This window comes from Charadrius vociferus, unplaced genomic scaffold (assembly GCF_000708025.1).
Source record: "Charadrius vociferus isolate BGI_N301 unplaced genomic scaffold, ASM70802v2 scaffold385, whole genome shotgun sequence".
Taxonomy (NCBI): Eukaryota; Metazoa; Chordata; class Aves; order Charadriiformes; family Charadriidae; genus Charadrius; species Charadrius vociferus.
The window spans coordinates 3,909,771-3,935,027 of NW_009648925.1; the positions used below are offsets into that span (position 1 = coordinate 3,909,771).

Below are 25,257 nucleotides of genomic sequence, written 5' to 3' on the forward strand. Positions count from 1 at the left end.
TTTTATTTTTGATTTTTTTTTTATGTTTATGCAAAAAAAAAAAGTGACTTTCTAGGGCAGTGTTCCCTGTATCTTCAACAGAATCTTTTCATATTACAGGAAATACACTCTGCAGCCTTCTTTGGTAATATGCAGTTCAGCTGATGAGAAACAACACACAAACAAAGTGCATTACCCAAAGAAGCTTTCTAGAATGTTTCCAGTCTTAATTAAAAGAAAATTATATAGGCAGTGAGACACTGAGAAAAGTAAATGTTGGAATAACATCGGAGACATGAACTTGGAGTGCCTAACAAACAAAGATGTTTATATCACTGGAAAAAAAGATGTGATGATTGCCGCATGAGAGCCATGGGCTTTTTTTCTTTCTTGCTTGCTCTTTTTTTTCTAAGACAGCGTTAACTCTTTTTGTTCTAGCTTTGATCCTGATTGCGTCTGCCGGGAAAGGCAACTTTAGAGGCCGTGCTCTTCTTGTGGGAAATCACCATGCTTTGGGCTAATTTTTTTTCTTGTTTTATTGTTGGGTTTTAGTTCATTTACTTTCAAAGAGTGAATAATTCTGACTTTGCAGGGGTAGGGTATTTTTAAGGAATGTTTCCATAATCTAATATGACCCAGAAAGTCTGCTGCACATTCTTATAGCGTCTTCCAGTCAGTACTCTATGAAATAGTAACACAGCTGAGTAATGTGTGTTGTTTGCCAATATTTCTTTATTTTTTCTGAACAAAACCAGCCCAACAAGCAAATGCTGCTGCAGCTATTGAAGTAAATTGGGGCAGTAGCGTTATTAAACAGTATATCCAGCCTTGAAATGTAATTTTGTGTATGTGTGTGACTGTGTCTATAAGAACTGTATTAGTTTGATGCAGAAGCCATGTTGTCTACAACCAGATGTTTGTCTGACATAATTGTTTGGCAAAAAGGAAACTTATTGCTGGTGCTTAATGTACAATTACATCCAATGTGTTAGCAACGTGAACAAGTTCACCACTGTTATCATTCAGTGTTTCTAAATATTTATAATGAACTCCTGATGCTAAGGATTTTAGAATGTCGCAATACTGAGCATGAGATAAAAGTACACCCCAAAACGCGCATGAGCTCCACGTGGTCCCGAGCTTGGCTTTGTCGTCTGCATCTTACTTGAGCAATTGCCATGCCCATGCCTGGCCATTGACTCGGATGTGTTCCCAGCAGTCCTGTTTGTCTTTGCTTTATTTCAGATTTCGCTGTTAAGCTGACACCGGTCATTTCTCAGTGCTGTTCCTTTGCTTGTTTGGAAGCCCAGCTTGGGCTGTGTGCTCAGCTCTTTCATGTAGGCAGCTGGTAGGAGATGAAGAAAGACTGTGTTGCTCGTGACAAGTATATTGCTTTTCCTGCGAGGAAAAGCCAACATGGCCCTGTAAGCCTGTGTTATGGTGGTTTGACCAGAAGGCAAGAATAAAGTAGCCTCCCATTTTTTAAATTACTTCGTTTGACTTCAGTTTGCAGTGATTGAAGGCTGTAGGGATATTTGTAATAAAGTGGGGTCATTAGCACTGCCACAAGGATGCCTTAGGCTCAGTGGTGCCCATCATTTCCAGCAGCTGTTTTGCTAATTTAGCAGCTCATCCTGCTTCTGCTCTGGTCTCACCGGGTGAAATAGAGGGAACAGAGGGAGAGAGAGAGAGATGCCCTTAAATAGGGATCCTGGCATTTGAAGCAGTGGGGTCAGGAGCTGATGCAGACCTCAAAGCTCTGTCTGAAGCAACCTGCTGCAACCCTCCAAGTAGGCACAGTGGCTCGATGGCCCGAACACTGCTGGCAGCGCGGCCGGGGTGAGAGTGGCAGGATTGAAGCAGGGATCGCCAGGGAAACAGATGAGCACTGGTAGCAGGTACCAGTGCCTGCAGGGGGGCTCTTCCCCGGCCCTGAAACCCCATTTGAGGAGTGAGGCCATTGTGCCTCCTGCCATAACAAGTTCACCCCTGTTTCACTGAATTTCCACGTCCCCCTCAGCAACGTTGAAAATCCTGACTTAAAGTAGTTCTAACAAGTGTGTAGCCCAGGGGTTGAAAATTATTACATTAGACTACCAGGGTGGGATTTCCCAGCTTTAGTTTATGTGAGTCAGAAGAAAACATTGGCTCCCAAGCTCACTCTAGCCATTAAAGCCATCTCCGAGCTTCCCTTTCAGAAGATTCCCTGTATTGACACATTCTGCAATTACCATGCATGTGGCAGGATTGCAGCTGGAGAGTAGGGGGGAGTGCGAGCCAGTCAGACCTTGCAATTATTTTAATTTTCAATCTTTCTTTTTTTTCCCCCCCCTTACACATTTTTCCATTTTCAGCTTTGCAGAGTAACACAATGTAAACTGACTTTTTTTTTTTTTCTTCCCAAAGTGCTACATAGCAGCTGAAATTATTTAAATGTTCAGCTCACCAAGGTAGGTCATTACTGCCATTGCGCTCAGGAGGTGGGTATTTTGTAGGCTATTGGAGGGCAGATGCTTCGAGGGTGGTGCATGTGGTTATAGTTTCGTCAAGACATTCCTTCTTACCAACCATCCAAATGGATTCAGCCCTTTTTCATATAATTGGCAATCACAGCAAGGGTCTGTAGACTCCATTCGAGCAGAAAGTAGAATCCAGGAAGAGAGCGAGACAGTGCGAAAGAAAGAAATCAGAACACTTATTACTCAATTAATGTTTGCATGAGAGTGCAGTTCTTTAAGGACAATGTTAATGCGGTGTGAGGATTGCATTTTTTATGAGCTCTCTAAAGCGTGGCAGGTTGATGACAGCATGTACAGTGATATTCTTGTGATCCACGTAATTCGGCAGCTCGGTGATCAGGTCTGTGCTATCTGTAGCAGCTTGAATTGCTCCTGCAGCTGCATGTTAAACTTCCTAAAATTTCCTATTCCTAAGGCCATCTTACAGTGCACTGGAAATGCATTCAGTTTGGGAGCATTGCTTTCTAAAAGACTCATGTTGCTATATATACAGTTTTTTTTCTTTCACATCTAAGATAGAGAAAGGGAAGCCTGGGCAGTTCCTGTGTTGGTCTAGAGACACCGGTTCTCTGCAAACCCTTTGGATAGAATTCAGGTATACCATGTGTAAAATATGATGGAAATCTTACAGCCAGGTGTGTAGCAGACGCATCTTTCATTAGGCCGTTCTTTCTTTTTCCATGGACGTGGCTGCCGTTCTCCCTCCAGAAGGGGTGTGCGTCACGGTGTTATCCAGTTTGTGTTGTGCTGTTGCTGTCGGGTTTTACTTGATCAGCTGTCGCCCAGCAGAAATAACTTGTGCAGCTCACTAATAGACAAACCACTTGACGATCAAACCACAGCGTAAGAGGTGCTGTTGCTCTAAAGGTGCACTTGAATGTTCAGCATATGAGCCAGGGCTGCTCTTAAATATGTGAACTGTACAGATACTATAGGAGAAGAATGTGTATTGTCTTACCACCACTGTTCCTAATGCCTTACGTTTAGAAAACGAGATGGTTGGTTTGAAATCAACAGAGAGTAGGAATGGAGTCCACGTCTGATGCAGACAATTTGACGCCTCCAGTGTTAAACTGTTGTTAAGCCCACCTGGAGAGGAAATTGCTGTCCACTGAGATTGATTTATTCTTTGTACCAAATGTAGTGGGGAGAGAGATATATATATATAAATATATATATAAAAAAATGTAAATGTAAAGTTTGTGTAACAACTTACTCTTTTTTTTTTTTTTTTTTGTAATAGTGTATACATCTATCAGTGGATAGATACAGTATATATTTATAATATATACACACACAATATATATATTTAGCAAAATGCCTGCAGAGAAAACTTAGAATAAGAAAGGCAGTGCTGGTATTCAAATTCCACAGGGACAAAGTGAAGAAAAAAACCTGTAAAAATCTAGTATCCTTTCCATTAGGTTTAAAAAAACACTTTTGAGGTAAATGAAATATAATTTTTTAATTGAAAAGAAAATTGATTTTTCTAGTTAGAAATGCTGATTCTCCCCTAAATCATTCTGGTTAAGAATGATTAAGAAAAGATTCTTGTTACTGCTTATATTTTCTGAATAAGCCTCCCAAATCTCTCATGTGTATCACTCTATTGTTTTTGTAATTATAAGTAGGGAGTAATTGCGCAAAGAAAATTAAAATAGCAAGTAGGAGTAACAAATATTGTACCATTAGAGGAAAAGATATCATCTATTAGAATGTGAAAAATGTCATCTTCTATGTTAAAGAAGTTAGCAACTGCTTTCTGAGTTATTGGTCGGCGTTGTAAGCCTTGCCTTAGAGTCACACCAGGAGGTTTTAGGACAAAATTTAGGGAAGAGAAACCCTGCCAACCCATGGCTTTTGGTTCCCAGAGGGGTCCAAAAAAGCCACCAGGCCGTGGGAGTCAGGCCCCTGGTGCCCTGGAGCTTCCAGCGTTAGTGGCCAAGGCTCTGCATCCAGTCCTCGCCCCGTCCCTGCCGCCAGCCGGCCCGCGTGCAGGGCAGGGCACAGCACCCCTTGGAGCTGTCGGGCATTACAGAGAAATACCCAGTAAACTGGCTTGGAAGGATTTTTATTTTTTTTTTCAAGAGATCACTTTAAAGCCCTGGTGCCCACGGCCCAGACTCCTACAAGTGAATCTTCCCCTTAAGCTTCTTAGGAAAAAAAAAAACTTCAGGCAGCTTTGAGAACAGATTTGGGGTAGGTGAGCAAATCCACACATTTTGGTGGTGCCTGATGGCCAGAGCCTTCAAAACTGGACAGAAACCTCTCTGGAGCTGGGTTCTTGTGGAGCTTATCCAGTCTCAGCCATTCTGCCTGGAAATTCCTCCTTTGGGTCCTTTGGGAAATTTTAGTGTCAGCATTAGTCCCGGCTGGAGGAGCAAACCCAGCAACCTACTGTTCAGATAGCCACAAATATAAGTGCTCTGTAGCATTCAACACAAGGTTGGGTGTTGAACTTGATTTTTTTCTGTTCTGCTTCCAACCTCAGCTGCAAATTCACCCCTGCTATTCGAGAGGGCTGTGTGCTGTAAGAGCAGCATTCGGCTTGCCGCGAGCCCCAGCCGCCATTTGGTTTTAAACAAATCCGATCGTGAAAAGTATTAACACCGCACTGTAGTAACTCTGAAACCTCCGTGAGCGGGGTGCTGTTGATTCGCGTGCCGTGGAGTCAAGCAGAGGTCGGCGTGGATGGGCCATTAATAACTGCAGCAAAAATGTTTTTAGTACCAAAATGTCAAACAACGTAAAAGCCAGCCAGCTGCACCACAGCATGGTTTCCATCCACACACCCCTCCTTAGACAACCTCCAAACCTGCGCATACTTAAAAGCGATGCGGTTAATTAGGAGCATTCGTACAGGGGAAGGTTTAGGGAGGATGGACGGTATGTGAGATGGAAACGATAGGGTTTAGCTTGTAATTGAGGTGGGAGAGTGACAGATGCAATACGGGATCTCGGATACATGGGAAGTTACTATGTGAACACAGAATGCTTGCCCCGAAACAGCAAAACCTGGAGAGCATTATTGGACTCTGTTGTGAAGGCACATCACCCTTCCTATGCAATTGAACTTGATGGTACTTTAGTATAAAGGTGACCTAGACTGTAATCACTGCCTTTAGACACTGTGAATTTTTTTGGGGTACTCTGTATTTTTATATATTGTACAATGTAAAGAATAATTCAGAAATAAAACAGACCAACCTGGCAAGCCTGTGAGTTCTTTCCCCTTCGTGGCTGATGCGTGGTGGGACCGGGGCTCCTGAGCAGCTCTGGCAGGACGGGTCAGGGGGAACGTGGAGGAGATTCCTCTTGACAGCGGGGGCCAAAGGCAGCGCAAAACTCACTCAGCTGCTTCTGTGGGGATGGGGATTTGCAGCATACATCTGCCCGCACTCCGACTGCATCCCGAGGCCCCGGTTTGGATTATATTTGTCATGAGTTGTAGACTACGCAGTTACAGAATTGTGTTACTGAGTATAACACCAAAGTCTGTCGCTGCAATTCAACTCCCCTCCCACACAAGCCTGAATGTAGGAGTACAGCTCCACACCAGACTTTGGGTGCATTTGAAAATCGGTATTTCTGAGTAAGGTGCCCAGTGAGTAGGATCAAACCCGTCTGAAATTCGGGATGCCGAATCTACATACAGTTCTGCAGTACACATCTCCCCTCTGGTCCCCAGCACATGACACCAAGTCTCCAAGGACACAGCTGCTCACCGTGCCAAGGAGACCGGCTGGCTGCCGCGAGCAAAAATACGCTCAACTTCTGCAGAGCCTTTCAGGTGTACGTGCGCAGTTGCGCTGGAATCCTATCGCTGCCCCTGCTCAAGCCCTACACATTGCTGTGAAAAGTTATAAAAAGCTGAGGGACACGTTTTGATTGAAGGATGATCGTAGCCTCGTATTGAAGAACGTTATAGCTCCTGTTGCATTTATTAATCAAAGTAAAGACCATGAAAAGTGACAGAGTCAGGAACATTTTAGTTTATGTTCCGATACAGCTGAAGACTTATATTGAAGTTTCATACAGAAAATTACACCATAATGTCGTAAAAAATAGATTGGATTGCTAATAACCTGAAACGTGCTACACCTGCATACATAATACTTTAATCCTACTAAATCATAAGCTATCATTTGGGTGTTTTCATATTCTCAAGTGTGCATACAGGAATTTCTTTTCAATGCAGACCATTAAAAAGTAATTGAGAGGCACAAGATCAGTAAAAACAAACTTGCTGTGAATAAGATGGATTTTTTTCCCAGTTAGTTCGCACGATAACACGGGGAGGCCATTCTGAATGGTTTTGTTTTGCATCAAGACACCTCTGCACACAATTAGAGTGAAGTATCACGTTGGCACCTCTTTCCAATTTCCTTTAAATCTGTCTACCACAACATATTTTTTTTCTAGTTGCTAATTTGATTCATTAACATAACAGTTTCACTCGTAGCCCCAGTGCATCTTGTTCTCTCACCTTCACTACATGTCCCGACTGGACCCCCTTTCCTCTTTAATTCCTAACTGGGTGTAGTAAACAGCAAAAACTTCATTACCTTGCAGGTTCCCCATCGGCTTTTCATTAAGCCAAAGCCCTGGGGCTGCGCTGCGGGCGCTGGGCTGCCCAGCAGCACCCGCTGCCCATGGGCTTTGCTGGGGGGGCAAACGCGGGGTCCTGGGCCAGTGTGCGGAGCCCTCTGCGGGGACCGCAGCCCCCACGGCCCCCCTCCAACCCGCCTTCGGCATTGCTCAGGGGGTGAGTCGAAGAAACGGAGGAAAAGAAAAAAGCAGAAGGTTCCTTGTGATTCACGTCTACATGTTTCCTCCCAGCTCCCTGCGCTAAATGCTTTAGGGATGCCCTGAGCTGATGAAACTGCACATCCATATGAACCCCTTCCGATGGGTTTTCTTTTCCATCGATGGCTGGAAACATCCGTGGCCAGTGGGGCACTTGACTGGGCAAGGGCACAGCCAACACTGGGAGTTATGGAGGAAAGGGGGGACAGGGAATCACAGCGCAGCCCAGTTAAGGTCAGCGCTTGTGGGAACACCGGAGCAGGGACTCGAGGGACAGAGCTATAACACCGCAGAGTGGCTGAGCAGCTGCGTGTTGGCACGAGGGCATTACCCAGACCAAGTCGTTTCAGCCCGAGTTAATTTCCTCCCCTCAACAGGCATCAAGTCCTGCAGATAGCGCAGAAATAAGAAATATCCTGCAGCCTGATTTTTAGGAAAGCTTTCGACTCTCTCATACGCTGCCAGGAGCTGTGGCCAGGCAGAGCATCATGCAGACACCCTCCTCAGAAAGCAGTCAAACTGCAGCGATGAAAAAAAACCCCAAGCGGGTTGTCCTACTGCCATGCCCAGTACCCCCACCAGTGTCCCCAGCCCCACCAGCGCCTCCAGTCACCACCCCATCATGACATGATCACCAGCCCTGGCTCCAACTCCTGAGTTTCCCTCTGCCCACACAGGCGTTTCACTGAGCTGTGCGAGCCCGCGTGGCTGTGCTGCTGTGAGCAGGCAGGGGGAAAGTCCCCAAGCTCAGGGACAGTCCCTGAGTCAGCTTAAATCAGCTCAGTGCAGCCACCCTGGTGTGGAGCCCCGGACAGAGCAACCTCCTCAATGCGCACGAGAGTCAACGCTCTCCCACAAAAGCATCGCTTCCCGCCGCGTCTCATGTGTTTCTTTCCCCTCAAGCGTACAGCCGAGAGACCGCACGCTCTCAAACGCACAGCTCAATTACCAAAAGCTTTGGAGATTCATTAAAAATGCTGTTTTGCTAACATTTGAAATGCATTTTGACATGGTTTGTTTTGCTCATTCATAAAAAAGCCACTCTTGGAGTTGTCATTGCACTTTCTGTTTAAAAAGCTGACTGTCGAGTCAACCAAGAGGAAGGCAGAGTTCACCACTGCCCAAAACTGTTTCCAAATGAAAAAACCCAACACAACAATTCCTCACATTATTGTCAGGAATGGCAAGAATCAGGCTACCAGGGTAAGACATCAGCCCATTTGCCAGGAGACCCCGCGCACACAGCCCCTCTCTGTTCGGATTTCAACCCTTCACTCTACCATTTCCCCAAAACAAAACATTTTCCTCTGGGTAAAGGACTGAATCAGGCTAAGGTAATTTTCTCAGTTGAGATAAAGCTGTGAAGGTGGCTCACAGCGGGCTGACGGGGCTGGGTACACTCTCCCCTTTTCCTGCTTCACAGTGGTGCGCCGGCAGAGCGGGTTTATGCTGTGACTCAGAGTTTTATCACCCTCTTTTTTGTTGTGACTGACCCTACACTGACGACCCCATTGCATCAGCTTAAGTGCATGTAAGATTGGTTGGCCCTGTATAGTTTTAAAACTATAAAGCCGATAAGGAGACACTAGCGTGCCGCACTCAGCCACCAACCACATCCACCCCTCACCTCCACAGGCTGCATCTCCACTGAGCACAGAAGAGTCAACTCATCAGGTCCTTGCAGCTGAAGCCTGTCTGGTACCCAGCAAATGCTTAAAGCTCCTTCTGGCTGCGGGGCAGGGGTGTCTGCCGGCTGAGGAGCTGTGCCGTACCGCTGTCATGCCTCAAAGTAAGTTTTTTGGAGATTTTCAAGGTGAAACTTTGCAGTTTATGAACTGGCAATTAGCTGGAAGCAAAAAGCAGTCGTGGCTTTTCATCAGCCTGGAGACAGTGTGGTGTCTCTCAGACGTGGGGTTAGCATTGACCACGGCGAACGGCAACAGGCTGTCAAGGTTCGATCCATCTAACCTGGCTGTATTTTTTCATTTTTAAACCTCCCATAGTCATTTCCTTGCTGTCGTGGAAATAATGGAGCCAGCAATGGATTGCTCCCCTCTCAAGCGCAGGGTAATGCACAGCCATCAGAAACATTTGATATTTCCATGATGTGAAGCATCAGCGGCCACAGAGAGAACTGTACCCATTTTTGCAGTACTTAATTTACTGTCACGAGCAAGCGGTCTGTACGAGAGAGCAGGCAGAACGCTGATACACTTTTATTACCCTGGCAGGAGCCACATTATTGTTTTCTGTTTTCACATTTCTTAGCAACAACATTTTTTTGTTCGTAGGTTTCTTCATAGGAGTTCGGCTGAAATTATTTTTATGTTGTACCCAATTTACATGCTGACTTACATCAGCCTGTCCACGAGCGAGAGCCTTGCTTTCTGCCTGAAAGCCTCCTGGCAATTACTGCCGTCTTCTGCTGATCCATCGCTCCTCTGGCGCTGGGAGAGACAGACCTCGCTGCCTGGTGGAGCCATCCTGGGGAGCAGTTTGGTCCCTGACGGTCCCCACCATGCGGGGCACTGTCGCAGCCAAGGAAGGTCTGGAGCTGACAGGTATGGACCCACTCCCTGAGCATCGCTGCTGCCCAGAGACCCACCGTCCTGCCCCAGCCAAGATAAAGTCATCTTTAGGTACCACCTGAGTAGAGTGTACAGGGTAGGACAAGCGGTGATGCTTTAGCACAGGCTAAGAGCTGTTCTGAAAATCTTTCTCAAAAGGAACTTTTCTGCACTTCAGGGGCAGTTGAAGTAATTTCTGGATGAAGTTGTGCTGTTTTAATATGCTGCTCGTCCACCCACCACAAACTCTTCAGAGCTGCCCTTCCCTTTGCCCACCAGAGATGCTCTTTAAGCACCAAAACTCAGCCACAAAGTGACGTGCAGAATCCTCACCCTTGGCTCTGCAGTCAAAGGCGGGTTTAGGAGAGCCCCAGGGAGAGATTGAGGTTCAGGACACGGTGGGGTCAGTTCGTCAGCATCTTCTCTCCCTGCGCTCGCCTGAGCCCCACTCATCGGAGTGCCACTGAGGTGGCGCGTCCCCACGTACCGCCTGTGGGGATGTTGGCATCCCCTGCCCGCTGCCTTTTAGTACCTGAGCTGAGTACTTATCGTCACTGTAGGTCTGTGGCCGGGCAGACAGACGGACAGACAGACAGGCTGACTCAGTGCACAGTCCCTGCAGCCCCCGACGAAGGGCTCCAGCCCATCCTGGCACCAGCGGCAGAGCCCCTCCAGCCCCGGGACCTGCCTGCAGGTACGGAGCAAAGCAGAAAGCTCTCCCAAAAGGAACCTCCCTGCGGCCATGGAACCTGCTGAGAGTCCGGGATGATGTGGGGCTGCCCCACTGACGTGGGGCCATGCTCCCGTGCCCATTTGGCTCCCAAAGAGTTAAGGTGGTTTTTGTAGCCCTCATCAAGGATGACTTCACTGGGTGGCTGGCTGTTCCCGGAGAGGAGAGCACGCTGCTGCCGGCAGCTTGCGTGAGGAGTCCTGGCGTGGTGCACACTCTTGGGGTTCCCCTTTGCCTGCTCAAGCCCAAGTTGTAGCGAAAAAAAAAAACCACACAAATCCCCTGGTTGTAAATTTGTGTTCATATGGCAGTGGGTGCAGAGCGACGTCAGTAGCGTGTGTCAGGTAAAGGCTGGTGCCTTCGTTCCCGATGAAACTCCCCGGCTGCAGCCCAAACTGTGCTCCTGGAGCAGGTAAAGCACCATGGCCACCCGGCCCATCGCGACCCCCAACAGGAGAGCACAGGAGGCCCACCTGCATTCCAGTGCTCTTCCCCAGCGTCAGCACCCCCCAGCGCTGCGCCGCGGCCTGGAGATGCCAAAACCACCAGACGCGGCATTTACAAGTGGCCCTGACTTGTTGCCCAACTTCTGCTGGTCCCGCGGCCATTAGATACAAGGTATCTGTGAGTGGCTCCCCCACATCTGGGCACATCTGGGCACACCACCAAGTGCCTGCACCGAGCCCGGCCACCAGCCCAGTGGCTCCCACAGGTCCCGTATGCCCACATGCAACTCCAGCAGGGTCGGAGATGGAGCCACGAGTGAGCACCCAGCGAGGGTGTGTATTCTCTCTTTCCGGAAAGAGAGAATAAATGTCATTTCCATGCCAGGGAAACAGCAGATTTCAACAGCAGCAAAAATAAAATAGAAACCAGCTAAAAAAAAAACCCAACCCCAACAAACTCTGAGAAAGAATGAGCAGAGGGGGTTCACCAATGCACAAAATTACGGCAGGGATCTGAGATGGGGGCTGGATCAGCTCTCATTCCCCCTAAAGGATGGAGATTTCTGTAACACCGCAAAGATAAATACAACCAGGAACTGTATCATTAGAAGAGCCTGAAGCTCCCATATATAGCCTGGAAAGAGACTGTTGCTAAGAATAGTGGGGCCCAGATATTCCACGATATGAGAGTTGACAGATTTCTTCCCAGAACTAATAGGTCGTGAGCCTATTTTAAACTTGCCCTGGTAAGTAGTCGGGGTGTTATTGAAGATCTGGTCCTAGAAAATAAACATGGATCAAGAGATCCCGGGTTGGGTGCGTTTCAATTAAATACAGAATAAACACAAAGAAGGTTATTATGAAGGGTCTCCTTTCCAAAAGCACGAACAGAGATGTTAATGATGGGAAACAGCAAAATCAACCGGCTTGCAGCATCCTGAGCCGCGAGCCCAGATGAGGCGGGATGTGAAATCAGTCAGGACGGTGCGATGGGGCAATGGGGGCTGCCACCGCCGCCAGCACCTTCCCCTCCCTCGGTCCCCCGCTTGCTGGCGGCCCCTCTGCCCCAGCCCTCTCCCTGCGTCCCTCGGTCCAGCAGCAGTGCCAGTCTTCACCCTAAAGCCCCACTGAAAGCGATGGAAATTTTTCTGTTGGCTGCATTGGGCTTTAGGTGAGGCCACGTTCATTTAGACGAAGCATTCCCCATTTCGTAGCAGTATCTGCAGTGGTTTGTGGCGATATTATAGCAGAAATAAATTATTCCCCTGTATTTTCTTGGAATTAATGAACAGTGATGGCAGCACATCTGAATAACCTCTTTAATGTGCAACAACCAGTACGTAAAGTAGCACGCACTTCATGTTTTAAAAAGTTTTAAAACATGATTCCAGTTTTAAAAAGAAATGACCCGGTGGATGTGTTAGGCTGACAAGTATATAGTGGTTTCAACATTATTTTCTTAAAAATAAAAATACATCACATCAGAATATTGCATACAAAAAGTAGAATTTGCCCTAAAATAAAATTCTATCAAATCATTAAAAAAATTACAAAAGTAAAATGCATACAAAGTCCAGTAAAATTGAACAGTCTTACAGGTCGAGGATAGTTTACAAAGATGCTCTCCAACACACAGAACCCTCTTCCTTCTCCCTATGTTCATGCAGTTCAAAAAACCCCAACCGTGAGGTGCGTCACATAATTAAAAGCCATTTTTTTTCCACCTTATCAAGTACTTGTTTCTAAAATGCACAGCGGAAGACATTAAACTTGGTAGGGGAGAAAGAGACTTTAATCTCGCAAATATCATAGGCAGAGAAGATAAATATATGTGGAAAATACATCGCTGTCCTGGGGGGGAGCAGCAGCTGATGGGATGCACTGCGGCTCTGCTGGGCTTGCTCAGCCCGGGGCACGGGTGGGAGCCGAAACATCGGGGCCAGCAGGAGAGGCACAGGGCAAAGGAACCGACTCTGTTTTCACATCATGGCTTTGATTGTCCATCCAGAGCGTCCAGAGAGAGCGGGATACAGCCCAGGGACACCGCAGTCCCCTGACCACACTGTCTCTCTGAGCATCCCTTCCTTAAACGTAACCATTTCCCACCAGTTTGTTAATGCAACCTGTCCTGCCAGAGGCGTTTGCCGTCTATAGAGCACATACTGTCTGTGCCTCACAGATTGTGCTGGCCAGGCACAGAAATCCAAGGTCTGTGTTCTCTGCAGAAGTCTCCGGGCTGAGGACACACAGCCCGTTAACCAGGCCATTTCCCGGCCCTGCCGCAGCCCCTGTCCCTCACAGGATCCCAAAGCACTTCCCAACCCCGACCGCAGCGTCTCCCTGCCTGGGGGGAGGTACACGGTACCTTTTAGCGGTGGGGAGAATGAAGGACCCCACGCATGAACACCCCTTCCCCAAACCCTCAAGAAGCTCCGCGACCCAGCAAGGGCAGCGCGCAGGGTCTCGCTACCTGTCCCAGCATCACACAGACCCACACATCCCCTCTGCAAAGAAAAATGTGGGGTTTGGGGCGTTTTTGGCTTTTAGAGACAGATGGACTACGGTCAGAGAAGTGGCCTGAGCCTAAAGGGAAAAGCTCCCCATAAAGAAAAAAAGGTATTTTCTTCCTGTAGCAAGACAAAGTGAGCGCAATGAGCCTGGCCAGATCTAACAAGCGGACAAATTGCATGTGGGGTGATAGACCGTGGAAGGAAAAGCTTTCATCACAGAGAGCAAGTCCCACCTGCCTTCTCTGCCACACCTTGAAAAACCAGTGCCTCTACGCTGTGCGCCACAGCCATTGCTGTTCCTGCAGCACAAACAGTGTCACAAACATAAAACGAAGGTCAGAACCTTATCCTTGAGAAAGTGAAAAATGAGATCCTGCTAAACTGGGCCGTAGAAGACATCCCTCCTGCACAAATAACCCAGGTGCCCACCAGCATGGCACCTTCTGGGCATCCTGGCTGGAGCGCTTCCCTTCTCCCCCTCTGTCCCCATCGCCGCCCCCCGGCCCCGGCACGGAGCTTCCCGCGGCACTGCTGGGGGCTGAGCAGCAGCAGGAGGAGGGTTGGATCTACAGGAGGGGGTCCACGCTCCAGGCGGGCACCGATTGCTCCAAACACGTTGCCATCCCAAGTAAAAGGCAGAAGCCAACACATCTGTGCAAATATTTGCTTTTGCTTGTCAAAACTTTGGACAGCATTACATTTCTTCCTCTATTTATTGGTTTCATCTGTCTTGAAACACCAACTGCAAAAATCACAAGCAGATTGACACCATCTTCTGACTTCACTGGGGCTGCCGCCTGCTCTGCGGCAATTCTCTGCTGTCTGAAATGACGCTCCTGGAGGAAGCAAGGCAGATACTCCCGTGCCACCTACGACCCACCTCGCAGCAGTCACGGCTGCAGGGAAACGAGCAAAGCCTCTGTTGATGCTTATGATGTCTCACACCCGAAACGGTAAGCCTGCAGGCTGTCGCTCCATCGGAAAGGAGGCAGCAACCACAGCAAGGCTTTTTCCCCCCTACATGCACTCCCTTCCTCCTCCCAGCCCCGATGCTGGGACCACATCCTGGACCCATGGAAGATGATGAAGCTCTTGTTCGTTTTGGCAGGGTCAGCATCTACCCTTGCACAACGGTGTATCCAGGAGCGCCACTGCCTCCTCGCACATGCTCCCCAAGCCTGGCGCTTCGACAACACTGAGAATGGTGGCACCAACATCGAATACTGAATTGATCCCAAACACTAATGTATGCTTTCACGCAAGGGTAGCAGTGGTCTTGCCAAATTATTACAATGATCCAAACTCAGTCTAAAAGAAGCCCCCCAAAAAACTAATGAAACATAAAAACACCTTTGTCACAGATAATTATTAATATTTGACCCAACAGAAGAAATGAAGATGAAAAGTTAAAACCCTGCTGTCATAGCATGATAGGACAGTTATATTCCACTGTGCAAACTGTCTAATTCCCATTCATATTTCAGTCAATCCTCACAATTAAGCAGCACTTCCCTTTCCACTAACAGCCAATATATGCCTATCAATCAATTCAGCTTGTTTATATTAGTGTCAGGCTACGTAGTCCCTTGCTAAGCGTACTGTAGAACAAGCCAGGCATTAACATCCCTGTCAGCATAAAACTTTGAATTTTATATGGATTTGATGACCTCAACGCAGCATTTCAGTGTTGAAATGCCCCCTGGAAACCTCCATCCCCTCACTCAGTCCATCAGCCCAGCACTTCCCGGAGGTACCGGTGCAAACACTGATGCAGCCACGGGTTTTCCAACCCACTCCCAGATTACAGATGTCCCACTCCCATTCATTTCACCTCTGTCAGATGAGTGGGAATAACTCCATGATGCTGTGAACCTGAATACCTAACACGCATGGTTCCCATCGGCTTTGCCTCTCTAGGTGCGGGGACTAAAATGACAAGTTTCAGGCAAATTATAATCTGCTCGTAACAGACTATCTGCTCACTTATGTGCAAAATCCTTTGGGTCTGCACTTGCTTCAGGTGCATGAATTTCTAAAAATGTCTTGCATGATTTTCTAAATAACACTATTTTAATGCACATTAAGGAGATGGTCGGCCAACCCATCCCTCTAAAATTGGCTTGGCAACATGGAAGCTCTTCTCCATGCCTCCAGCACGGACTCCAGCTCAGCAGAGCAGGCGGTCATACGGGAAGGCAAAGGAACCAAAAGAAAACTGATGCAGTGAAGAGAAACAGTAAAGAGCGCCGTAAGAGGAGCCTTCGACTACTAACCCCGAGCTTCCTCCCTAGCAGCATGAAAGCGAGCACAGCTCCATGGCTCGCAAGAAGAAAGCCGCCGGAGCCAAGCAGAAACCTGAGGAGCAGCCCATACTTAAAACGAAGAACTACCAAGAGAGAGGCGCCACTACAGAGCATCCTTCCTATAATTTTCAATATAAAACTTAGAATAATTATTTGCATTTTAGGGGACTCCGCGCTGCTGGGAAAAAAACATGTTCTTCAGAGCAAGTCAAAGGCCAAGCAGCAGCCAACATCAGCTACTCTGCGGCAGTGCAAGGCAATTTAGACAAAAACCCCCACTGTCGATGACTTGGAAGTTATAGTGAGATTTAGAACTTTAAGTAATTAATAAGAGAAATATTAACTGTTTTGAGCCTGTTCTGCGCTACTGCTAATCAGATCAGCATTGCTTAGAGCTCTCCCTGCAGTCTCAAGCTCCAACTTCCAATAAAGTGTGGTTCACCTGACAGCTCAGACCCTCGGTAAATCCGAAGGTGGACCTAGTGATAACCCATATCCAAAAAATATTCCCATAGGTTCAGCTGGGTTGCTGGCATGAACTGGACTGCTCCTCCGGAGAAGGATGCTGCTGCTGCGCGCAGAGAATAAAACATTTTTCAGAGATCTCAGCAAGCACATTTGCAACCCCTACCTCCATCCCCAGCCAGACTTGCTAACCTAATAAAATCCTAAAGCCTGAACATGGTGTGTGTGGAGTGCAGCAGCGTCCTGCACAACTTCAAGTAATCTGGGAGCGATCCTTTGGTTTTCACTCAGGCGAATTTCCATCAGACTCGCTGGGAACTCTGCTTGAGCCCCAACTGCAGAACGCTGCCCGCAACCCTGGTGCAGGTCTCCAGCAGAGCTCTGCCGTGCTGCTCACCTCTGGATAACGCCTCTATTTAGGTGCAAAGGCACCGAGGGCTGTAATTAAGACCATACACTACAGCGCCCGAGACAGACACACATTAACTTTTACCAAAGTATCAAAGTTCAGGAGAGCAGCGAGCAATTCACACTGACTCAGAAAAACAATCAACCGGGCTTGAAATAAGATGCTCACTCTTCTCCCTTGACTGTAGGGAGAGTCTGCATCTGGCAGCACTGACAAATATTTTGAGTTGTTCGATGCTTTCTGGAGCAGAGGCAGAATAGGTTATAGTCTGAATACTGCCTGAAGAGCTTCTCGATCTTAAAATAGTCAGGACAGTGAAAGGATTAGAAATCTCTGTCACTCGGGACAGTGCCTGAACTATGCAATTTTAATCTTAATATAGCTACAGTAAATTGCAGAAGCAGAGCTCCGAAGAGCCATCTGAGCTTGCAATTCTACCATGACAATGCAACTCCAATCAGACTCTTGGCAAGCGATCCTTGGTTTCAGAAGACAATAGGTAGCAGCAGCTACTGGATATTCAAACTATTCCAGGCACTAAAACATAGTAAAAAGAGTTGGACAGTTAATACCGTTCATCTGAAAAACAGTAAGAGGATGATGCCAGCGGTTCTGAATGCACTGGTTAGATTGATTTAGTTATCCCAATGTAGGTTAGCTCCATTTGTACAAAGAGCCTGCTTCAACAGAAAAGATCATTTAGTAGCTAATATAGGCAATATAGGCAATGAGCTAAGTCAATTTTCTGTTACTGCAGTAAATACATCCATTGCTCTGAAAACATAAAAGCAGGGAACAGCGTGTTTTATTTTACTGCACAGATACACTCCTGAGTCAAAGGTATTAGTGGCATATTCTCTCTGCAAAAGGAGAGCAGACAGAACGAAGAGATCCGTGTCTGAAAGGCAGCGCTCAGTTCAGGGTTTATTCGAGTGGGTTTACAGTGTCGGTGTCACCCCAGGGTGGCGGAGAAGAGCCCCGCGTGGGAGTAAAGGGCGTTTGATTCAGACTTCTACGGACGCAGAACCCCCCACACCAGCCGCCCCCAACACGTGACGGCACCCCCTGCGATAAAATTGCCACGGTAGGAAACCATTCACCCCCTGAAAAAAATTCATGTCACAGACAGCGTATGTATGCATTTCCATTCACAGCAGCGACTGGTTTAGTTACTAACAGTGGCATACCACCAGCCCAAGACATGAGTACTTAAAATAAACCTATGTAAACACATACCCTTATATAACTTATATATAAAAGATATATATAAGTTTTATTTGTGTATACATAGCTATAAATACACATGCACGCACACACACAAACACACACCCCTAACACAAAGCACAGAACACACACATGGAAATACTGTAAATGATTCTGAACTGAAATCTAAGAATGTAATTAAGAAATTATTAGCAGGTTTAAAATTGAGTTAAAAAACTATTCAAAGTGTCTTTAATATTTATGTTCAAGTAAGGGCCAGAACGACCACAGATTAGTACTGATAAAAAGAGTTGGCATGATATTTCCCATACTATGCCAAAACTCATGAGTTATTTCTCATTGTCAAACTCATTGTCGTTTCGCTATCAGGGCACCTCATCAACTAGAAAGATTTTATTATTTTTTTTTAGGAAACGGTGATTTTAGACTTGAGTTAACAAACAATATTGTTTAGGCACCCTCAGTCATAAACTAATCCTAAAAACCACGCACACCTTAGAGTATCAGAAGAGAACTAGTGGGACTTGGATATCCACACCCACGGTATTCAGTGGTACAAACAGGTCTTCACAGTAAAAGAGGCAGTACTGGAGACGGGGGATGAAAAGGTGACACAGTGGTGGCATTTAAAAACAGCAACATTTACCAAAAGTGACACTCCAGTAAACTTCTGAGACACCACAGATGCTCTGTGTTCAGGAGATACAGAGCCACAGTGGTACTTCAGAGGCGACTGCGGGTGCAAGTTGGGTTTCAGTGGCAGCTAACGCTATCGTTTACATGTGCTCCAGGGTGATAACACACACCTCTAACAACACTGAGAGGATTGTTTGGGATATTTAGTATGGCTAAAAACCCTGGTACCAGTGTCTTATATCAGAAATCACTTTATTAGAACGTAAATGTAGTGTACAAGCACCAAATTGTTTTAGCTTAACTGTTTAATGGACATCCATTATATAAATGACTAGTGATTTAAAAGAGAGATTTAAAAAAAAAAAAAGATTTTTTTTCTCATTTTATCTTTTTCTTTTTTTTTCCTTTTGTTAAGATTATTCACTATTTCTATTCTGATAGAAGACTCTGAAGATTACTGGTACCCCGGTGTGTACAACCTTGAGTTGGCACACACGCACACACACGCACGCCCACACAACTGCACACCTCACTGCTACATCAACAGCCTTTTAAATAGAGAGCCCCAGCTCTGGCACCGGGACCTGTACATCATATATATTCTCTTTGTGCATTTCGGCATCATTATCACCACTCAAGTTCCACGTTTATCGCAAATCAAAGGTGGTCTTGAATGTAAGAACAGCCTGTCCCTCACCCTCCCTAATAAAGCCGCAATTAAGTCTTGTAATGTCTTTGTTTTTCCGCTGTTCAGCCGTGCAAATCCAGGCAGGTGTGCAGACTGCAAAGCTGACTTCCAGTCTCTTCCAACCTCTCACCAGTCCGGCGTTATCACACAGAGACGACGACGTCAAGATAGAGTCTGTCATAGGACTCGCGGAAGCAGAGGATGAGGAGCAGGCTGAGCAGACACGATCCTGGCAGGCACCAGTTGAACCAGGAAAACTCTGTAAAGCACAAAACACACCCAACCTCAGAGTTATCAAACGTGCTCCATGTTTAAAGGGGCCACAACTTTGATTAATGGCAGGTATGAAAGAAATTGCTGTGTTCTGAACAAAATCCTGACAGCTCTCAACCAAGAGATGGTTAACGTGGTCTATGAGACTTATCAATGGATGCCTTATGTATAAAGGTTTTATACATATATATATATAAAAAACACCAATGCCTCCAGCTAACGTCAATCCTCCTTATTCAACTTGTCAATGGAGAAAACATCAAGAAAAAGAATAATCTATCATTGCTAATGGAGAATAAACCACTTCTGAAGATTCTACTCATTAGTTCTTTGATTTCTATGGAGTGCAAACTAAAACAAATTAAAAGTGTAAGAAGAAGCAGGATTTGATTTTGAATCAAACCCGCTACACGGTTTGAGAGGGGAAAACCAATTCCTCAGAAGAAACTTGTAAGTAGTACGATCGATTCAATTTAAAACTAGTTGCACAAATGGCTCCTCAGAAGCCTCTTTATAGCTGTTAGACATAATATATCGCTCTTAAAAATCTGTGTGCCACATTCAAGAAATCCTATCATCTGACATTTGACTACTAATCAGCAGTTTTATTCAGTTTTTTTTTTTCCTTTAAAAAAAGTGCACCACAATTTCTTCTTTTGTAAATCTTTCAACTTACCGAAGAAACATTAATTTTACTGGAGATTGTGTTTTGTTTTGTTTTTTTTAAATTTCCTTTATTATTTATTTTTAAACTCTCCCTCAAGGTCTGAGTTAATCAAGACTTCAGCACTGTTACTTTCTTAAATTTGTAATTTATATTGCTAAAAGAAAAAACACAATTTATATTACACAATGCAAAGGACAAAACTCAGAAAGCCTAAAAAAAAAAATAATCAAGCTTCCAGAGCCAGTAAGGTTCAACGACACCCTCTGTCATCCACCAAAAACCCTTACAGATTTATTTAGGCAGCAATCTTATTAAAACCTCAGGGAAATTTTTCTAGGCTTGGGGAAGACCATGTTATGTGATGCCAGGTAGATGCTTTGCTATTATTTTCTTTATAAAACATCCAGAGGCTGCAGCTTTGGGTCTCGGGGTGCAGCGCTAGCTCAGCTGGGCTAAGCTTTGGAAAGTTTTACATCTCACAGAATGGTCAGGGTTGGAAGGGACCTCTGGAGATCACCTAGTCCAACCCCCCTGCCCGAGCAGGGTCACCTACAGCAGGTTGCACAGTATGGCACACTCCACTGTGCTAGCTGGACCAAAATCTTCAATACACTGGAAAGTTTCCAGGGCTTGGCTCTTTCACAGCCTTTGCAATATCAGAGTATGAGGAGAAAAAGAGAGAAATCTGAACTAAAACCACTAAAGATTATCTGGCCTAAAAAGCAAGACTGAGGGCACAAGATGAATTTGACTGAGTTCTGGTTTATCTGTAAGCTTCTTAAATGCCATTAGACAATGTATTTGAATCAAATGAAAGGCAAATGTTTAAGATCGTTATCTACCTTCCAAACGATTTTTTTATCAAAGGAGCCGATAGCACCCACTGGCATTGATTCCCCCCCTCCCCGTGACCACATGCGCTCTTGTACGTTTGATCATTTGTGAAACTGCATCACGGAGAACGGATCGTCCTAAGCATAAATCACTTCCCCCTTGCTTTGAGGAAATAGGCAAAATGTTCCAAGTGTATGAATATACTAATTTCAGGTTTATCCTTACCTGGATTTACGGATACCTGCTAGGGAAAGAAACACGAGAGACAAAAAAAGGGCCACAAATACCCTATTTATGAGGGAACGAGTTCACTTTATCATAATTCTTCAGTCAGAAGAACTCACTTTATCATAATTCTTCAGACACTGTATCCCCATTGTCAATTTTAAAGTAATTCTGAATGCTGGACTGTTACTCTGAAAAATGCTGAAAAATTCTCAGAATATTCTGCATAATGTTTTCAGCTCAACTGTAAATGTTAGAAATAATAGTATATGTGAACAGAGTTCACACCAATTAATATTAATCATAAAAGCATTCTTTCAAATGTAAAGACTAAATATCATGCCACCCGAGGCTAGCAGGGATGGAATTCAGGTTTTACAATGTAGTTCAGTGTTAGTATTAAAAAAAAACCACCACTGAAAAAATTAAAATCATTTCTTTCAGTTTGTGTTCACAGACCACAATTTGGAATGGGGTTGTCAACCTGCTTGTGATTCCCTGGCAGAAAGACACACAAATCATGCTGAAAATTTGCACCTGGCTGTAACCTTCACACTTTCAAGCACAACTCATTCTGAAATTTGTCAGCCTCCTCTTCATTATAAAAAACACCATCTTAAGAAGTACATGCACTCATGATAGTATATAAAAGCTCCCAATTTCTAATGCTTCCAAAGCAAAACACTGCTTTACAAATTTTGTGTCATAAAGCAGACGTTTACTGCAACAACAAAATACAAACCAAAAATCTGCATCTTTGAAAATCATTAATAAAGACCACTTCTCTTTGAAAGCAAGATGGGTTCTTATTTTACAGCTTAGAGCAATAGTATACATTCTAGTCTCCTAAATAGCAAGTTGAAAGTTACAATGATGAATTATGAGGAATCAAACAATACGTGAGAGATGAGAGTCTGAAGAACTTGATGAAAATATCAAGCAAAACACCGCTGTGTCCAATTAAGCCATCGGATTAATCTAAAGGAATGAATATTTTGTCTTTGAGCAGTGGTCAAGAGATGCTCTCTCCCCTGCAATGGTATGTCCAACCCACTGAGCAGAGCTGACCATAAATGGGACGTTTCTGCTCTGCCCCTCCTGGGCAAATACAGTGATACCCCGAAGCATGAGACTGGATTAGCTTGACTGTGGTTTTGAACACCCATAGATACAAACATTATTAATGGTCACGTTACCCAGGCCTTTACAAAAATACGATGACAGTGTGTTATCTTGATGGTTTCTGGCTACAGCAAGTTTTAAGTGGAATATGACTATATACATCTCGCACTAAAGCATTTCATTTTTATTAGCCCGCATACAGAAAAGAACAATTAAAGTTCTTTTCCCCTGCTGCTACCTAGGGGGATTCAAATATTTGATTATTAACAGAAATTGTATGTACAAACCTCCCTTTCCTGACAAAGGTATGTCTTCATGCAGAATTATATTTTCAAAGTAGCTTATATTTCTTACCTGTATGGTAAAATGTGAGGAAAAACAAAAGCACTCCCATAAACACATTACTCAAAAAGGTGACAACTCCGCAGGTAATTCCTTCTGGAACAGGGTAGACTGTCTCCACAAAGAGCTCAAAGAATATTGGCACGCTGCTGTTGAGGAATATACCCAACAAAATGCAGGATGTGTACAGTGTAGCTATAACAGAAACAAAAACAGCTATTAATTTCATGCTGGCATTTTTTCCCCCCTATTCGGAGCTGCCAAGAATACTAATACTTGAGTAACTGAAAAATGCATAAAATTATTTTTATCCTCTGTGTATCATAAAGCATATCACGTCCCACTAGTTTTGGGTAGAATGAATGCATTGAGTAAAAAAAAAAAAAAAAATTGAAATACTGATTTTTTTTTTTTTTAAACAGAACCCACGAAGACACATCCAGTGACTTGAAACTCACTTGTAAGCAGAACAAATAGAACAAAATTTTGAATGCAAAGCATCACCTACAGTTTAATTTGCCTCTGAAACGAACAGAAACTATTGTCCTATACACAATTAGGATGGGGAGCAATTAACACACCAAATCGGAAATGGACATGGATTAAACTTTTGACTTAGCTCTACAGGTCAAAAGTAATTTTGTTTCCATTTTACAAATAAGAACTAATGATCTACCAGATATCAAGACATTAGTATTCATCACGGCCTGAGCTGCAACATGTTGAGTACCTTTTGGCTTCAAAAGGAAATGAAGGGCACCCGGCGCCTGTCAGGAATGGGACGTATTTGATAATGCAGATTATTCACCACTGGACAACAAATTCTTTTTCTTGGATGAACCAACATAAGAAGACAGACCTTTCTTCAGCAGCCTCAGATATTTTGTCCCATGATTTCTGACACTGCCAAATACTTTACAGTGCTTAACATCTTAATAGAGATGCCTAATATACCTGTATTATCTCTTAATAAACCCATTATGTCTATTTCTGAGAAAAAGAATACTTCAGAAGAATTTAGTACCTATCTAAAAATGTAAGTAAGTCTTTGCTAAGTGCTGTCTTGAGAAGGGGAAGATTTCCTGACCTGCATTCTCAACAACCTGAGATTACTGATCAAGTAAAAACTGTAAGGAAACCAGTAAAAGGCTTTGGGAAAAAAAGAGAAAAGTCTGGAGTATTTTCTGAAGTTTCTACCAAAAGTGACAAGAAAACGTAAAGAGAAATTTTTCAAGTGCAAAAGTGTTACCGAGTCACAGGGAAATTACTTATAGCATCTTTTCACTCCAGTATGGTACAAAATCCTTACACAATTTACTTTCATATGGATATACATGTTTATATAAAATAGAATCTGCATTTTCAGTTTAATTTACGTTCTTCTGTCTTGGAAAGGGGAGAACTGAAACAGTTCTGCTTGATCTTCTGTTAAGCATTGCTCAATTTTTCAATTGAGAAACTGTTAAGAAGCAGAAAACTTCCTGCTTAAAAAAAAAATGTAAAAAATTACTGTTTCCTAAAATATGAAGAAACATGGAAAAGAGATAAAGGCATTAAGAAGCAGAAAGGGCTATCTATCAGATCCTCCATTTGATGTGGTTTGCTTCCAAGGCACAAAGACATATTTCTCTACAGAGGATTTGCCTGGACAGGAAAAAGAGGACAGAACACTCAGCCAGAAAGATGATACAGATGGCACGACTTCAGGAGGGACAGCTGGCCCCCACTTTTTTTTCTTTTTTTAATATACCAGAATGTTCCAAATTGTTAAGAAAAAAAAGAAAGGAAAAAAAAAAAAAGAACTACAATAAATTTTAAACTCTCAAATTCCCTTGTTATAAACTGCGAAATAAAAGTCAAAGAAATGCATGCCGGGTATGTTCAAGAGCTCTCAGAGAGGAAGGAAAAAAATCAAACCAGTATTAGGATGATCTTCCTAATCGGCTCTTCTAGCTAACACTGAAGAAATGATTCCCTAGTTAGAAGATCCATAGAGTTTTGCTGCACGTCCTTACCAGTACTTAAAATTTCATGAACCTCTCTTTGAATTCCTGTTTACCTCAAACAGGACTGTACACTGCTCTAACAGTCTCTAACCACTACCAGGTGTGGCCAGCAAATCCGAGCACTGAATTCAGCTATTTGATATTTTTGTGTTGGCTTGAGAAACCAACACACAAATGAAACAGAAGTGTATCTCAAGACAAATGAACATCTGCTCCTCGTTACACTCAATTAAAGATATCTATACATAACTACTTGTAACTTCTAGAGAAAAAAATCAAGAACTCTCCCAACAGAAGAAAGGTGACCACCAGCATTAACTCTGTGTTAGAAGCTCCACCAGTGGAAATGGTCATGAAGCTGCTGAAAGCCACAATAGCACCATCAAAAGTGGAGCTGCGTATAGAATCATAGAATGGTTTAGGTTGGAAAGGACCTTGAAGATCATGGAGTTCCAACCTCCCTGCCATGGGCAGGGACACCTCCCACTAGACCAGGTTGCCCAAGG

General features: G+C 44.6%; 1 protein-coding gene across 1 annotated transcript in view; it reads right to left on the minus strand.

Annotated features, from left to right (window-relative positions):
* Nucleotides 1–19,125: 19,125 nt before the first annotated feature.
* Nucleotides 19,126–25,257, minus strand: part of DIRC2 (disrupted in renal carcinoma 2) — a 56,599-nt gene continuing 50,467 nt past the window's right edge. The window contains exons 8-9 of the mRNA XM_009887319.1: nt 22,758–22,940; nt 19,126–19,541 (exon numbers count right to left, since the gene is read on the minus strand). Coding sequence (XP_009885621.1) covers nt 19,426–19,541; nt 22,758–22,940 — 299 coding nt within the window. The 3' untranslated portion in view covers nt 19,126–19,425. The remainder of the gene's footprint in view (nt 19,542–22,757; nt 22,941–25,257) is intronic.